The sequence below is a fragment of the Suillus fuscotomentosus genome (genome assembly GCF_016647785.1).
Source record: "Suillus fuscotomentosus strain FC203 chromosome Unknown F5891scaffold_12, whole genome shotgun sequence".
NCBI lineage: Eukaryota > Fungi > Basidiomycota > Agaricomycetes > Boletales > Suillaceae > Suillus > Suillus fuscotomentosus.
In genome coordinates, this window is record NW_024539524.1 from 356,180 (window position 1) to 372,075 (window position 15,896).

The following is a 15,896-nucleotide window of genomic DNA, read 5'->3' on the forward strand; positions in this document are numbered from 1 at the left end:
GAGTGCACGGTAGGCGTCTATGCTTTGAGCTAAACCGCTTAATCAAAATGCCTGATATGTCCGTGGGCCACTAAGCCTCCAGAAGGTTGGATACTAACGCAATCCACTCTGCCAGCCAACTACCATCAGCACACTTAACTTAATCTATTCGCAAGTCTGCAAAGTATGCACCTTCGCGATGAGGCGAAAGAGTCCAATAACATTGAACTTTTAATCGCGTTGATGGATGGAAGCGTGGACCATGAAGTGGCCAGGCGCGTCTTACGGAAATTCGATGGCGATGTAGAGAAAGCAGCTTCTGCCATGATCGAGGGCGACAGGGGAGAAGACACGCAATCATCGTTGTGGACGTCGCACTCGCAGATGGAAATAAACCAGCCCAGACCGCTGCCTGCTCCCGCTGTTCGCCCAAACTCACCAATCAATATCGACCTCACGGGTGACGACGACAATAATGACGAACTATCGCGCGCTTTGAAAGCGTCACTTGAGACAGCCTCTCAAGAGGGTCCGATATTTGGACCAAGCGAAAGGCCTCCTGACGCCAATTGGGCGATGGTACCTTCGAATGTAGGTAAGACTGTGCTTCATGTTATTGCCTTTATATTGATGCTTTGTTGAGCAGAATAATGTTGCCGCGGATGACCTGGATCGCGCTATACAAGCTAGCTTCGAGCAGGCTGATACTGGCGACGAATACCAACCTTTACCCCTCGATCAGCAATGGCGGAAGGAAGGCTGGTATGTCTTTAACTCATTCATCTCCCTCTATTGAAGGCATCACTGCAGGCCTGTCACTTTACGTCCAACGAAACATACGATGGTCTACGCAGCTCTGGTTCTGCATGCGCTCTTCTATGTTCCACAGATTCGTGAACGCGTTGCAAATTGGCGGCCAGCTCTACCCGAAGGCGCAACGGAAGCTGAACCTCCAAAGAATGGACCAGGTGACTGTTTTGTATTGTTCTATAGTCGCTGCTAATAGTATTTAAGAGCTCCTCATGTGGAAGCTCGTCGAAACATTCACCAATATGGATCTTGCAAAGCTTGTAGACCTGGACGCTCATGAGGTGCTGGAGGGGTTCAAGCCTGAGCCCTGGTCGAACCCTGCGCAACCGCCAGGCGAGCTATCTCAACGTGCGTTTCTTTGAACTGGGTGTATGCGTTATAATCAACGGAAAATTAGGGTTCTTCGAAAAGGTAGCAGGCGCCCTCGACAAAGTGTTCGCTCATGAATTCATTCGTACCGGACAGGCAAAGTACTACGTGGCATCGACTACTCTACTCTATTTCACTTACATATAATGCGTAGACAGCGCATCATGCAGTTCCAATATGGGAACAGCAATTTCGATGACGAACCCGGAGAGCTCCTGCAAGATGCTTCCATCGTCCGTGTCGAAGCCCTTGGACGGAGCGACACGAATGACCTCGTCGGTCGCCTTTCCGCGCAGCTTTCCAATAATAAGGATGATATAAAACGCCAAGTTATCTTCGAGCCCTCGGAGGTGATTGCGTTTCATCTCGCACGCTCGGGCACTGTTACGGGCGAGCGCAAGTCGTTTAAATATCCGAAGCACATCTATCTCGACCAGTTTCTGAAGGAAAATATTGAGCTTGCAGAGAGCAAGAGGGCGCAGCAGCGGGACCTTCATGCAGAAATTCAAAAGCTGGTGTTGCATAACAAGTCCTTGACACACTTCAATGTTCGTCCTTCGCTACTCGCTGTGTCGCCCCATGCACTGACCTGGACTGGTTCCCAGGACAAAGACACCCTAACGGACCTGCGGTCATCGATATATTATTACGAGGATGTGGCAGATGCGAAGGGCGATGACGAGCGTGCTCGTGTTACCCAAATTATGGCTAACAAACTAAAGGGTATCCTTGCTCAGGTAGAGAAGGAAATTCAAGGTAACGCGCAGGTACTTTTCCTTGGCAGGCTGCTGACTGTCCACATCCCTCATAGTCTCGGATATCAACATCGCGAAGATGCGTGACCAAGCTGGAACGCTCCTAGATTGCCCCGAGCTCCAACGCGTCAGAGTAAGTCACCTTCTTAACATCGCATCCTAGCCAGGACAGTCTCTCATTCCGTCGGTAGTATGATCTCCGTGCAGTACTAGTCCACGACGGATTGTATGGCAGGAAGCACCTCTATTCCTATGTACAAGAGAAGGGTGTATGGTGGAGGATAGAGGATACATCCATCAGCCAGGTATGTGAGACCTTGATGATTACCTGTCGTGAAGTTCACACACACCAAAGGTATCCGAGGTAAATGTTTTGGAGGACTCGGTGGGCCTGCATCTCGGTGCAGGGCCCTACCTTCTCTTGTATTCCAAAATGTTGCCAGAAGGCACCGAGCTACTGGATCTCCAGTGGCCTCCGCCGATCAAGGCATGTCAAATATTGTTCGCATGCCAAAATACTTACTTGACTTTTCATATCAGATCGATGTAGAGAACCACAATCGTGTGTTATTGGAGCAGTTGCAGTCTTCAGAAGCGGAGAGCCATACTAATCAGGACAAGGAAAATGTCTTGACCCATTCTCAGGAGGACCAGATGGAATTAATGGATGTTTTGTGCTGACTTTAATGAAAATAAACTTGATCTTGGAGACGCTAGGTCAGAATGAACGCCGTCGTACAAACCGCGCGGCCAATGATGGACAATTGTAAAATTTATAGCAACGTACACGGAAAGTTATGTATGGTAACGAAAAAAAACTCAGTAGACGTTGTAGATGATCTCTATCGTGTCCATTGAGCGAGACGTATTGTCGAGAAAGGCAAAAAACATAGTGGGAAAAAATATAGATAAGGGGCAATCACGGCTACTGCATGTCCATCAGTAAACCAGTGAGCCACAAGAAGTTGGAAAGTACGACGTAAAAATGAAAGGACAATAACATCAAATCCATAAGAATTCACTCGGTGGCAGACCTCCCTAGTCGAAGCGCATTGCATCCAGCGACGGGTTATAGCTCGAGTACGGCGCAGCCCCACGAACCCTTTCGGACTCTGCATAGGTAGCAAAACCACGGATACTCCCGGAAGGTACGACGTGTGCCGGCGGCGATCTGGTACTACTAGAAGGGCCACTCTGCCCCAGCAGCCTAGAGCCCTATAGGATCGTGAGCACTGCAGATTAGTTGCAGTTTGGAACGGACAACCTCGGGTACTCACCAGGCCGGATGGAGGTCTCGTTGGGACACGACTTGCCAAGGAGGAACCAGAGGACGACCGACTCGGAGCCTCGGAGTAATCCACAAATGCTCCCTGCTGACCATAGTACCCTTGACCGCCAGCGCCCACCCCGGAGGCAGACAACTGGTCACGGATATTCGTCATAGCCATGAACTCAGGAAGGCGCCTCCCAGCTGAATGAGTGGTCGTATTTGGATCAGCCTTTCTGCAACATGAACCCCGTTCACCAGATACCGCGAACGTCGTTCGAGACCGCGCATCATTACAGTGATTATCACACTGACAACCTTGACAGCACCCACAACAGTCTGGAAGGCAAGCACAATTACGAGAACATTTACACCGCCCACCGCAGCACCCCACCGGCGGGGACGGAGTTTCGGGTATCCGTGGTCTTCCGCTTTGATAGGATTGTGTTTGAGACGTAGTCAGTTCATATGAGTTGAAATTCGATTGCGAATTTGAGACACCCGGGCTAAGTGCGACCTGTCTGAGCCATTCATCAAATTCTTGTGATTGTGATGGATCAGAGGACGGTTCGATGTTAGGAGGCGGATTGCTTGCTGGTATGGACAGTATGGTACAATCGAGACAAAAGGCGCAGGAGGATGGATTGCTGCAGGAGGCAAAGGTAGCACCACCAGTGATAGGTAGATTGTTATGCAAGGTACATCCAGGACACATGCATGAGTCACCACAGGCACAGACAGAGGGGAAGACCTCAGCAGGCGACCAGGCATCTGGTACATGCTGACTTCCCAGTGTTTGCTGTGGGGATTGGACAGAGCGCCCAGCGAACGTGCGGGGATCACTGGTCAATGACGACCCTTTTTGATCATGAATATGATCTGAGTGAGTGTACCCGTAAGCGCGACCGTAAGGGCTGAAGTCATAGTTATGATGGCGGATGTTATGACTGTGAGGGACACTCGAAGATGGATTATGTAAGGAGCCGTCGAGAGGGTGTTGCCTGTGAGCCGGTTTTGGAAGTACTGGACGGAGCTCAGCAATGCGCGCTAGAACGTGGGATGAAAGAGGAGGAGATAGGGATTCGTGGTGCTTTGAGGAGTCTGAATGAAGCTTGTCTCGTTTAGGAGGCTCTGCACCAGAGAAGCGACGGCGTGTCACAGGCTTGCGAGGGATACAGCAATTGCAGGGGCCACCGGAGCTACATCTACAGCCAGTTGGAGAAGTTTCACCTTATTTAAAGTCAATACTGAAGATGATGACGAGAAAAATATGGCGCTTCGGGCCTACCGCTATGGTCTGAGTCGTCCGATGCCGGTAGCAATGTAGCTAGCGTTTCAAGGGCCTCGGGAAGGCCATGAGGAAACGCAGCAGTAGCCGGTAACTTCGGCGTCACTAGATAAAAAGAAGGGGCCTTAAAGATAAGACAGATTAATTTCAGCAACAAATGAGGCGTACCCTTCTTGCTGTGGGACGCCTCGTGGACGCCAGTGGCGCCTTGATCTTGAGATCCACATGAACATTTGACGTGTACTTGTTTTGTTTTTCGTAGTTCTCTACAGTGCTCACACTGAGTGACTGGACGACCTTTTTTCTTAATTTCGAAAAGGGGGCGATCCGTGTGTTTACATGCGGATGAGCGATGCCCCTTTATGCACGTTTCACTGGAAAGTGTACATCTGAGGACGAATGATGGGGTTAGGACGTAATGAAAGACATACCACGCATATTTCTTATCACTGACGAGAACCTGAATGATAGATGGATTAGAAGACATGGCGATAAACACGATTGGTTGGGTCTCCTACCATGTTTGTAGATGATATTGGTAAGAAAAAAAATACAAGGAGTAGTACCGTCCCGGACAAAATGGTGGTACTTCACCGCCCGCGACGTGAAGGTGTAGGTTACCGGGATATGAGAAACATCGGTACGAAGGCAAGAGGGTCTTTAAGGACCATAAAATAGGAAGAAAAAGACTGTTGACGAAGGTTGACAGGGCCGGAGTGCCCATCCTTTAATCGACCTACTCGCATCTCTTCTTTGCCACGAAATCCAAACAAAGAACAATAAACGACCAAACATGAACTAGCATGCACCAAGTTATGGTCTCCGCTGATTGAGCTCTTTCTGCTACAGGACCGGTTGTTGCTGTATTTTGGTTTTCCTCTGACAACCGCTGAAACTTTGAACTTGGATTCCGTGGCATTCCCGTGCCCAATGTTATTCGTGTTCAAAACGTTGCTAAACATTCACATCTTACCTTCAAGTTGGAGCCGGTATCTCCCAAGAACAATCTCCTGGAACACTTGTAATCGAGCGCGCGGTTTCCAGATGGGAGGTCTTAAGCTTCTATGTTCTGATATGTATCCACACTTGAAGACGCGACTCGGTGATACGCGAGCTAATCTTCATCAATTCTGATCGGCGGTCTTGTCTTGAATCATGTCAATCACGACTAGATCAATCATCTCACTCCTTCGTCACGGATCGAGACAATGGTCCGATACTTGACTCACGTTAACGTCACTGCCACCCTGTCCGCGAGTTTCCAATCTATCACAACCTGCCATCCTCGCGGTGGTTCTATTTGCCTTGCAGTAATGTTTCTCCTTGTTGTGCTTTGGGCGCGTGCCAGGGGTGGTTGCGACGGCTCATTCCAGCGAGCTGGGATAGAAAACTGTGACACCTGTAATTTCACCCATCGGATATTACCTACCTTCTTTCCACTTCCTGAACTCCCATTTACAGGTACATGTAAGTATATTACATCTTCGAAGCCTGTTGTCAAAGAAGAACGTTCTTTACAAGCAGAATTTCCAAAACACAAATGCGGTCTCAATGCTTATGACATTCCGCAGCGGTGAGAGTATGGAGGTGCATGGTATCAGGATGAGACAACTACCTGGATAATTTTATGACGGTGCAGCCTCATCGGTGTCCGCGGCGCGCTGCTGTCTTCTTGCCTTTTTGGCTGCATTAGCTGCCGCAGTTTTTGCTTTTTTGGCCTCTGCCCGCGCTACCTTCTCTTCCTCCTCCTTCCTTTGAGCTTCTTCCTCAGCTTTACGCTTATCTTCTTCTGCTTTAGCCTTCTGTTCAGCAGCGCTCATTCCGCCCTTTGTTTTCTTCTTCGCCTCCCGAACCTCCTTTTCTTCCTGTTTGATCCGCTTGATTCGAGGGTCAAGACCAAGAGTAAGGTCCACGAGATTACGCAGACGAGTAATATCATCTTTCTTTCGACGAGCGCGCTCAGACTTGTTCTTTTTCTCGGTGTACCTTTTATCATCACGGCTGCGGAAGAAGTTCATAAGCTGAAAAGGCACGGCTTCGTGGCTCCTATCACTTACTTATCGCTACCTTCATTCACCTCCTTGTCCAGATATTCAAATGATCGCCAGCTGTCAAAGTTGTACCAGAAATCATAGAAGGCATGCACGTTCTCTTTTGAGTCGTCGTTCTCGCCTAACATTGGAACGGGTATTTTCTTGCTGAATCGTGCCTCCCTCTCGAAGATAGGTGCGAATGTTTTGAAAAATAACGCAGTGTCTTTTTCTCGGCCTTTGAAGTCAGAGGCAGAAGGATCATCCTCTTCTAGGGATAGGCAGATGGGGTCGACAGAGTCGAATTGGCGCCGCCGCTCAGAATTCGTGAGAACTTCATTTGCTTTTTGTATGCACTTGAAGAACGCATCATCGTTCGTGGTGTGCGATGCACCGGCTTTCTTGTCTGGATGGTGTTTGAGAACTTTCTTGCGATCTGTGGAGTAGCGATACGTCAGAAAGTCCGAGGATGCCAACATCGCCACATACGGGCAATCTTTATTTGCTCGGGCGTCGCCTTGTATCGCAGGTGTGACAATCCGAGGACCTGATAATGGTCTTGTTTCTACAAATGATATATAGAGTTTAGATCGTAGCAAACAAGACCCGATATGCACACCTTCCACTCCTTTGCATCAAGCAGAAGGAGTTCAGGAGATTCTTCCTCATCTCCGACGCCAAGGTCATCCTCCCCGTTCAGGCCATCAGCATTAAGCAACTCGAGGCGCTTCCGCTCCTCTTCGAGCTGTTGGTCATACTCATCAAAGGTATGGTTGTTGAGTGTGCGTTTTATGTGAGCCAGGTAGGCTGCGCCCGCAGGAATGAGCCTACGCTGGACAAGGGCTATGTGAATGAGGATATGTTATCGAGTGAGATAATCACGAGAGAGACTCACGAGAGATGGAGGAGGCTGGCTCCGAGGGTGGAGACCAGGCTGGAGGCAGGGAAGGTAGCGTAACTAGCGTCGCCATTGCTGAGGACTTTTTACTCGAGAGCAGCTGTAGTGGGACTTTGATGGGATCGCAAAAAAGTTTCGATGACTATTATGTAAGCAGATCAATTATTTGGCATCATTTATCGTGATGTTGAGTACTTAATTTGATGATGCTCTCCTGCCAGCCGCCGCCGCCACTGCAGACCCTAGAAGTGCTACTCAATATCTCTGCCATGAGGTTTGTTAACAAATTAACAAATAAGTGTGATAGTCTTGTACCCAATTGTCCCTCACAGGGAGTCGCTCTCGATGTATGCACGATCTACGTACTCACTGGCAGTGGTACTACCAGCCTAGCAGGCAGGTCATTTCCCAAAATTCTTCGGGGATACTGATCGGCTGATTCTCAACCAGACAGTCGTGTCTCGTGCACGTATTGACGCGGCATGATTCAAATAATGCAGCATTGATATGGCTGATCTTCCAAGTTATTTCATACTTTGATGGTCTACTACTAGGATTGTTGACAAGACCTTCGAGGTGCAAGGACAATTCTTGCTGAACATGCAACCAGTTGTCATCTATATTACTTATTCCCTCTGCTCTGCATTGGATTCTCAATGTCATCGTCCCCTGCGGGATGCTCGGTCTAGAGCAGAATGTTCAAGTGGATGTCTTAAACCGGTCTTACACCGTGATACATCTTCAACGACACCATCCATTGCTGTGGTAAGTTTCATCGTTCTTTTATGCCATCAAGCAACTTCGAGTCCAGCCAAGCAGTCTGAATCCAAATTACTTTTTTTGACTGTTGCTTTCAAGGTACTCGTCGCAATTCAGCCCGGGGCAGACATTAATAAAAGACCGCTTTCTGTCGATGAAATTCTTCATCCGCCATCTTCACCATCGACTGCATTTCCGACGTTCTTTCTACATTTGACACTCTTTATTCACATCAAGCTCGCAATATGGCCGCTCTTCAACTATTTTACGAGGGACGAGCCGGTGAATGCCTGATCACCAAGCCAGTAAGTATCCGTCGTATTCGTTCTCATCATCCATACTGACGCTTTCAAGGTCGAGTCCTTGTCCAAGGCATGGAATAGCATCAAGTCAACCAAGAACTCCTTTGCCTTCAATAAAGTCAACCGCGTCCTGGTACCTAAATATGACATGTCTGGTTCATCGTCTGGCGGTCACGCTGTTTCCGTCGTCGCGTGGCCCTCTAGCGCGAGCATCATGATCTCTGCGACTGGTATCCTTCCTCCTGTCCTCACCTCCGTGGATTCCACCGTGGGAGAGACCGAGGCGCTTGAAGAGCTTGACGATGCGTACCACGACCCAGATGTGCTCGATATCAGGAGAAGATTATTTGTCTTGGACTTCATCGAGGTGTTCTTTGCCAGAGACCGCAAAGTATGTAAGACTTCATGACGTTCAGAGGTGCTTATTTACGGGGTGCTATAGGCAATGGACATCTTGAGTCCTATTCATGCTACTAATCGCATGGTGCCATTCAATCAGAACATGTTCGGTACAACAGTTCTCGATGCCTTGACGGGCTCCGCCAATGGACTTGTACCACGATCTCATTTCAAGAATGAAACAAGCCTCAGTGACTTTATCGTCCGTGCAAGGCTCGGTGCTGGCGCAAACGGCGTCGTTTACCGTGTCGAAGACAAGATTACGAACAAGACCATGGCGTTGAAAGTCATCAGGAGGCAGGGCGCGGCTTTATGCGATCTCCAGCAATTTCGAGTTGAGCTGGATGCCCTGAAGCGGGTCATAGGTGATGCTCATTGTATGCAAGTCGAGGCAGGCTTTCAGGACGCACAATACCTCTATCTAGCTCTTGTGAGTGACCGCACATGCGTAGTTGGATTGGCTTACGCTCTATGATAGGCATTCTATCCAGGAGGCGATCTCCATGACGTTATTCGCACTTATCCGCGCCGGATTCTTCCAGTCGAACAAGCAAGGTTCTACACAGCGGAACTCGTAAGTGTTCTTTCTAAAGTTGTGATCTGCATTCTGACCAAAATAGCTTGTTGGTGTTTATCATCTCCACTGTCAAGGAGTCATCCACAGGGATATCAAACCTTCAAATATCCTTATCGACTCCCATGGTCATCTCGTAATCGCAGATCTAGGATTAGCCAAGGTCTTCACGCTCGACGATCCGAAATCGTTTTCTCCCTACAATCCCACGGGGACTTTCACCAGTCTATCGCAAGCGCCCTACCTCGCGAGTTCACTCTGCGGTACCGCAGAGTATATGGCGCCTGAACTTATCCTAGGTACCAAGTATGGTTTTGCAATCGACTTTTGGGCGGTGGGTGTCATGTTGTATGAGATGCTCACCGGAAGGGTAAGTCTTGAATTTTTTGATGCATCATTGCTTACTTTGGTTTAGACTCCCTGGGCCACAGTTGACGGCCTTCACATAGCCGATGGCATTGTTGAGTTTGAGCCTTTCTTTGCTAGCGATTTCCATCCTGAGGCTCAAGATCTCCTACGTAACGTACGTCTCACTGTGTTTTTTTGTCCATTCAGCGTTATTGACGTTTGTACAGATGCTTCAAAAAGATGTCAAAAGTAGGCCTCTGTACGAGGCTATGCTTAATCACCCATTCTTTGCGTCAATGTAAGAGTCCGCTCTGATCATTCGACTCCTGTGCTCATATGGTTTTAGCGACTGGAAGAAAGTTGAGAAACGAACCCTTCCTCTGCTTTGCATTCCCGTGGTTGAAGAGAAAGACACGCCATCTACAGTTCCCATGTCGCTTGGCCAGTGCGAACCATCGAACGACCCGCTGCCCAACTTCAATTTCATTTCCCCGGTTTTGAAGCGCGAGCGTCACCGCGCTCAAGCCTTGTGGAGAATCAAGGCTAAGAATGGCATTCAAGTTCTTCAGAAAATCGCTGCCAAGCTCTTCTCCCGCCCACCGCCGCCGGAAAAGAAGGAACAGCAAACCACTGGTCCTGCCTGTGCAACGATTGGGACTACGTTGGTGGACGGCGACGAATTACGTGCTAATTGGGCTTCTGGGGCTGCTGAGATCTCGCGTGCTTCATCGAACTGGTCGTTTCGGCATTTCGTGCGTCGTAATACACCTCTGGGCGAAGGTGTTCCACAACCTCAGCCATGCGACAATTATTCTGGTCCAGTTCCTGTGCGAAGCCTTGAGTCTTTCATCCGCCGCGTCGACCGAAGAGAGAGGCCTTGTCCGGGGCGAAAGAGTTTACACGTCACCCTATCGCCTTCTCCCGCTACTCCATCGCCTAACGCGACCCTTGTTGCATCTCCCACGCATCTATCACCGAAAGGAATTTGCTCCCCGTCTCGAAGCTCGGGCTTCAAGCGATGGATCAGTCGCCTCTGGCATCCTATTCCTAGTGCTCATGTGATGGTCGGAGATGAACGTAAGACCCTTGACCTCACTGCCTAGGTGCTGTCGCCGTACCCTCGAGGCCCTTCCCTCTTTTGCTGCTGGTTGTTGTCCTGAACCCTTCTCCTGCTCTGGTTAGGCCCTATTCCACTCGAAGCTCTCGGATCTGCAACCGGTGCCTATTCTGCCTCATATACCCCTGCTTTATCTCTTTCACCTACTTTCTTCCCTGTTCTCTTGTCTGCACAGCATCTCAATATTCTCTTTCTCGCGCATCCTAATTCGTCCTTAGCACCGAGCGCTGCTCGTTCATCAAGCCCGACACCACTTCAGCGAGTACTGTCTTCCACATTTGGCCCGGGGCGTTCTTTATCATCCACTTTTTCTTGTCCCCGTACGCTGCCTGTTTAGGTGTTGAGTTGTGACTTTCTGTAGGGTGGTTGCTGTGTGTTTTTTTCTCGCCAGGTCGCTCGTTTTGCATCTCTCCCCTTCTTCGACCTCGGCATCCTTTGACATGGGTCCCTCTTTTCCTCCCTACTCGCCCTTTCGACCCTTGCCCAAGAAAATTCGAAAATCCCTGTGCTGCGTTAACGCGCCGCAGGATGAAAAAACTAGTGCATAGCTTCGCACATCTATCCTTCCACTTCCCTTTTTGATTTCACTTCTTGTGTTCAGTCGTGGAAGACTGTTTCTCCTGTTGTTTCAAGCTTTGTCGTATTGCTGTTTCTTGCGCGTCGTGTGTTCGACAATGGACTTCTTTGTGTTTCTTCTGATTTATGGACTGGAATATATACCCCTACTTTATGTGTTCCGAATATAATACCCATTTTTTATCCTAGTAACGCTTTCATCCGGTAAACAGCCATGTCCCTTTTGCCTGACCTCCAGGCTTTTCGCAGGCCCAAGCTTGTATGGTGGTCCAAATACAAAATAAGTAAGATGACGTTTTCCTGATGGGCCCAGTCAAACAGACTTGTACTTTGCGCCAACTCTTGGGTGGACCAAGGACTACTTCGAGGGTACAGAACTCGAGGGCGCAGAAGCACCTGATGGATTGCTCTTCCTCAGGGTCCTGAGTATACGAGCGAGGGTACGAGATGCTGAGACTTTTCCTACGAGGGATCAGATGTATTGATTGTTCGACATTACCTAGGATACACAGGAATGTCTATTAAGAGTAACATGGCGCCGCAGCACAGGGATCTAAAAGGGGGCAACAATTGTGTCGGATGAGAATGGTGGCTGAGTCGTGTCTTCTTTTTGTGGACCATAGCGCGAGTGTCGGACTCCGTTCTACTCTGAGAATATGAATCGATTCTTAGAAGAACTTGACTCACTTCTTAGGGACTCGGCGGAGCGAGTATCATGATTGAAGTTAGAATGAGATTATTGATGCGGAGTCCTTTGAACCAGCTGGCGCACTGCTATCGATCTTATTCCTGACAAACTGACAGAGTACTAGAGTATCTGTTAGCTAGTGCTACTATATCATATGATACGGTGACTTTCAGGAAACAAATAAGTCAGGGTCACGTGCGCGTATTGATGGGAACGCGTTGTCGGAGTCGAACTTACTGTAGGGCCACATCTGACACATCAAATTCATCAAAGGTCCACCATATTTACGCCACACTGGTTGACCGGATGTAAGGTAGGCAGTCGTTTCTGTTGTCTTTCCTCCTCACCAATTCTGCTCGCAACACTCAATCAGCGTAATCATTGAGCGCCTAGCGTCATGTCCCCTGCAGGCGAGACTGGCACATTGTCTACTCCTCCACGCGCCAATGCATCAGCTCATGGTGCTAGCAAAATAGAATCCACACCAAACAGCCGTGGGGCTTTCGTCGTCAGTGAGAACATTGGCCTGGTCGGTGTCCAGTGCGCGCCTTTCCTGTTTTTATCGAGCAACACCTGACATTCCATCAAGGGTTAAGAAACTCCGCCCATGGATTCAACGCGATATTGAACAGGTTAAGGAGTGCAAGGCAGATGCCATGCTGCAAGCCCTTCTGCAGCGCGCCTCTTCCGCTCCCGAGACTGAACAGCCCGAGCTTCTGCAAAAGTGCCTCAAGGCGGTCCTACCTGTTTGTAATGGGCAGGCCTTCACTGCTCTCGTAAACTCTTCTGACGTCGAGATAGCCCTCAACGAATAGTGAGTGCATGTTTTGAGTTCGGCGATCATGCTCACAATGACTGCAAGCGTATGTCCAGGAGTAGAAAACAGCTTCTACGGCCCTTTCATAAGGGCCACTAACATCGCTCTCGCGTGTCTCGCAGAGATCAAGGGTGACGGTATGGGTGCTCCTGTTCCCGCAGTGGACATGATATGCCAGCAGAACGACATGCCCATGCACCAAACTCATCAGACTAAGAAATCAACTCGGAAGCCTGACCTCGTGATTCTTCCTTTGGACAGCACATGCGCTCCCTTCCAGGATGAGAAGAGCGGCAAGAAGGGCGAACAGAAAGTAGAGAAGGACGACGGGAAGAATGATGAAAAGAATGACGAAAAGCGCAAGAAGAAACGCAGGGCTCATATGGACACGAATGCAACGACAAAACCAAAAAATCTCCTCTGGAAAGATGTTCTAGCTTGCATTGAGTTCAAGAGAAAGACACTAGGGAGGACGAAAGGGATTAAGTCACCACCCTCTTCGTATACAGTAACAGACTATGTCCCTACCAAGCCAGAATATCTGCCGGTGGATCATCTTCAGGCTGAAGATCCGGTACCAGGCCCTTCGCAGATCCCAGTAACACGACCTGCATCCAACACTGCATGTAAGTTATTATTACATTTAAGATTCTGCGATCAAATTAAATCGGCCAAGCTGCAGTGCCATCTTCTGGCCTCACTGCTGCGCAGCCTTCTAAGGGCAGGTCCAGTTCCAAGCGCAAGGCCGTGGACACTTTAGAATCCGCCGCGAAAAAATCCAAGATGAACCCTGGCGACGCAGACGCAGACGCGGAGGCGGATCTAGATGTGACCGTCCAAACGGGTCTGTATGCCGCCGAAATGTTTGCGGCTAATCTTGGAGTCAATCATCTACTGAATCTTATCATCGTCGGTGAGTTCGTTCGTCTGTTGAGATTGGTCACGCTCTTATCAAAGTTTTTCCAGACGATGTAATGTGGATCTGGTATTATGACCGACAAGGCATCATTCAATGCTCAGGCATAAACTTCATTCAAGATCTCCCGCGATTCATGGTGTTATTGTATGCTCTACAATGATTTGACCTTCACGATTGGGGCCGAAACAAAGACTTCCTCCCAGTTCAAGTTGAGGGGAAACTATGCCACAAAGTCAGGGATGAAGATCTTGGAATGGTGGATCTGCTGCTTCACACCAGTGACGACGAAAGAGTGACTCACTACGGACTGCAAGGACGGGCCACTAATGTGGTCGCTGTCACCAGCAAAACGCTCATGAAGAAATACGGCAACTTCCAGGATGGGATGGTGGCCAAGATCTTCTGGGGGGATGCGAGTCGCACTAGCGAGCCGGACATCTTGAACAAGGTTAGGGAGATTGCTGAGGTGCACGATACTGTAAAAGACTATATCCCCGAACTGCTCTGGCACCACAGGTTCATGAATCCCACGTCCGCCATCCGAGAAGCGCTCGGTGTTCCTGAACCCACTACGGGAAGTCGCGTGCTCTACATTCTTGTATTCCGCAAGCTTCTCCCCATCACGAAACTTCAGGGGAAAGAGCTTTTCGACGTCTGGCGTCAGTGTATCTCATGTACGTCTTTCGTCGAGTTTACATGGCTCGTTGTTAACATAGCCTGCAGGCCACCTTACTCTGTGGAAGGAAGGGGTCTATCATCGAGATGTCAGCCCTGGCAACCTAATGTGGTACTGGAAAGACAAGAAGCGCATTGGTGTCTTAAATGACTATGATATTTCCTCGTTGGCCAATGACCAAGGTCCTCGGGGTAACGAGCGCACGGGCACGGTGCCGTTCATGGCGCGCGAGCTTCTCACCGAAGATGGTCAACGAGGCAAAGTGAAACACCTATATCGCCATGATGTGGAGTCATTCATGTGGGTTTTTACTTGGATTTGCTTGCGTTACAGGGAGGGAGTCCTTCTATCACGAAGATTACGCCCCTTCGACGAGTGGGCGACGTTAGGCGCCGTTGCATGTGGCGAAAAGAAGTTAGTTTTTCTTAACAACATGACAGCTTTCGCACCCTCGGACATAGACCAAGTTATATGGGGGTTCCTTGTGGACTGTTTTGTGGTGCTTAAAATGGATGCCGACAACCGATACTATCTTGGCCTTAAACGGCCATGGTCAGTTGAATACCAGCAGCCCAACGCCGACTCGGATCTCGATGCTTTTCTATCTAAATTTACAACTTTAGAGGGTTGGGCTAAGCCAGCAAACCCGAGTAATTTTCTTTACTCCTTACCCTATACACGGTTTTCTGCTTGTAACTTTCAGCTATAGATTCACAATACAAACGGTCGACCATTCAAACGTTCACTTCCCATAGAGTTGTGCGCAAAAGCTGGTAGTAGGGATTAATACTTTGATCAAACGAGCACTCCCATGACCATACTTTCTCGAAAATCATTCTGACGGTGTGGTAGATGTAGCAGTTGTGGATGGACGTATTGCAAGTTTCTTGTTGGGACAGTGAAGTGAAATCCCGGCTTTGAGTTGCAATGATGGAGTGCAATATATACACAATGCTTCTTGCGAGGTATGGGTCTAGAAGATATTATGATGGACAAAAGTAGTCGGATTGATTCCTAGCTCACTAACTGCGTCAAGGAGGAATACGTATGCGATCATGCGTTGAAGACTCGGCATACATTTGCGCATTTTATGGCACAGGGACCAAGAGCTACTTCAAGTGTACAGAACTGGAGGGCGCAGAAGCACCTGATGAATCGCTCTTCCTCAAGGCTGCAGGATCGATTGAGGAGTATATGAGCGAGGGTACGAGACTATGAGACAAGGTTTTCCTGCGAGGAATTAAATGTATTAATTGTCTGCCAGATATCATCTGGGATACATAGCAGTGTCCATTCGACACAGGAATCTAAAAAGGGGTAACAAT

The 15,896-nt window shown here is 48.9% G+C and overlaps 5 protein-coding genes across 5 annotated transcripts; 3 read left to right on the top strand and 2 right to left on the bottom strand.

Annotated features, from left to right (window-relative positions):
- Positions 1-36: 36 nt before the first annotated feature.
- Positions 37-2,675, top strand: F5891DRAFT_77642 (uncharacterized protein). Its single transcript, XM_041373211.1, has 12 exons — positions 37-570; positions 626-741; positions 790-947; positions 994-1,137; positions 1,187-1,200; positions 1,255-1,259; positions 1,313-1,706; positions 1,764-1,914; positions 1,970-2,046; positions 2,105-2,218; positions 2,269-2,400; positions 2,454-2,675. Exons 1-12 carry the CDS (start codon positions 166-168, stop codon positions 2,592-2,594), a joined length of 1,851 nt encoding a protein of 616 aa, XP_041229166.1. The 5' UTR covers positions 37-165; the 3' UTR covers positions 2,595-2,675.
- Positions 2,676-2,707: 32 nt separating this feature from the next.
- On the bottom strand, positions 2,708-5,311 carry F5891DRAFT_77678 (uncharacterized protein). Its single transcript, XM_041373212.1, has 6 exons — positions 4,987-5,311; positions 4,637-4,928; positions 4,469-4,573; positions 3,439-4,410; positions 3,191-3,384; positions 2,708-3,128 (listed from the first exon to the last, which is right to left on the bottom strand). Exons 1-6 carry the CDS (start codon positions 4,987-4,989, stop codon positions 2,952-2,954), a joined length of 1,743 nt encoding a protein of 580 aa, XP_041229167.1. The 5' UTR covers positions 4,990-5,311; the 3' UTR covers positions 2,708-2,951.
- Positions 5,312-6,117: 806 nt separating this feature from the next.
- Positions 6,118-7,457, bottom strand: F5891DRAFT_908301 (DnaJ domain-containing protein; the record flags this gene model as incomplete). Its single annotated transcript, XM_041373588.1, has 5 exons — positions 6,118-6,469; positions 6,526-6,934; positions 6,988-7,063; positions 7,118-7,341; positions 7,394-7,457. Coding segments are annotated over 5 exons (1,125 nt in total), but the record flags the coding sequence as incomplete, so codon positions are not given.
- A 943-nt stretch (positions 7,458-8,400) lies between these two features.
- On the top strand, positions 8,401-10,881 carry F5891DRAFT_1185210 (kinase-like domain-containing protein; the record flags this gene model as incomplete). The annotated part of the gene is made up of 8 exons (XM_041366532.1): positions 8,401-8,460; positions 8,510-8,848; positions 8,900-9,286; positions 9,335-9,430; positions 9,477-9,800; positions 9,846-9,953; positions 10,006-10,076; positions 10,125-10,881. 8 exons carry the CDS (start codon positions 8,401-8,403, stop codon positions 10,879-10,881), a joined length of 2,142 nt encoding a protein of 713 aa, XP_041229169.1.
- A 1,675-nt stretch (positions 10,882-12,556) lies between these two features.
- F5891DRAFT_1210137 (uncharacterized protein) lies at positions 12,557-15,399 on the top strand (the record flags this gene model as incomplete). The annotated part of the gene is made up of 7 exons (XM_041369162.1): positions 12,557-12,699; positions 12,749-12,973; positions 13,022-13,602; positions 13,659-13,889; positions 13,943-14,039; positions 14,133-14,569; positions 14,619-15,399. 7 exons carry the CDS (start codon positions 12,557-12,559, stop codon positions 15,278-15,280), a joined length of 2,376 nt encoding a protein of 791 aa, XP_041229170.1. The 3' UTR covers positions 15,281-15,399.
- Positions 15,400-15,896: the final 497 nt, after the last annotated feature.

Coding starts and splice junctions, on each gene's coding strand:
- F5891DRAFT_77642 (XM_041373211.1), top strand. CDS start 166: ATGCACCTTCGCGATGAGGCGAAAGAGTCCAATAACATTGAACTTTTA. Junction 948..993: donor ACCTCCAAAGAATGGACCAG/GTGACTGTTTTG, acceptor ATAGTATTTAAG/AGCTCCTCATGTGGAAGCTC. Junction 2,401..2,453: donor AGTGGCCTCCGCCGATCAAG/GCATGTCAAATA, acceptor TTTTCATATCAG/ATCGATGTAGAGAACCACAA.
- F5891DRAFT_77678 (XM_041373212.1), bottom strand. Junction 3,385..3,438: donor AACGACGTTCGCGGTATCTG/GTGAACGGGGTT, acceptor CCACTCATTCAG/CTGGGAGGCGCCTTCCTGAG. Junction 3,129..3,190: donor CGAGACCTCCATCCGGCCTG/GTGAGTACCCGA, acceptor ACGATCCTATAG/GGCTCTAGGCTGCTGGGGCA.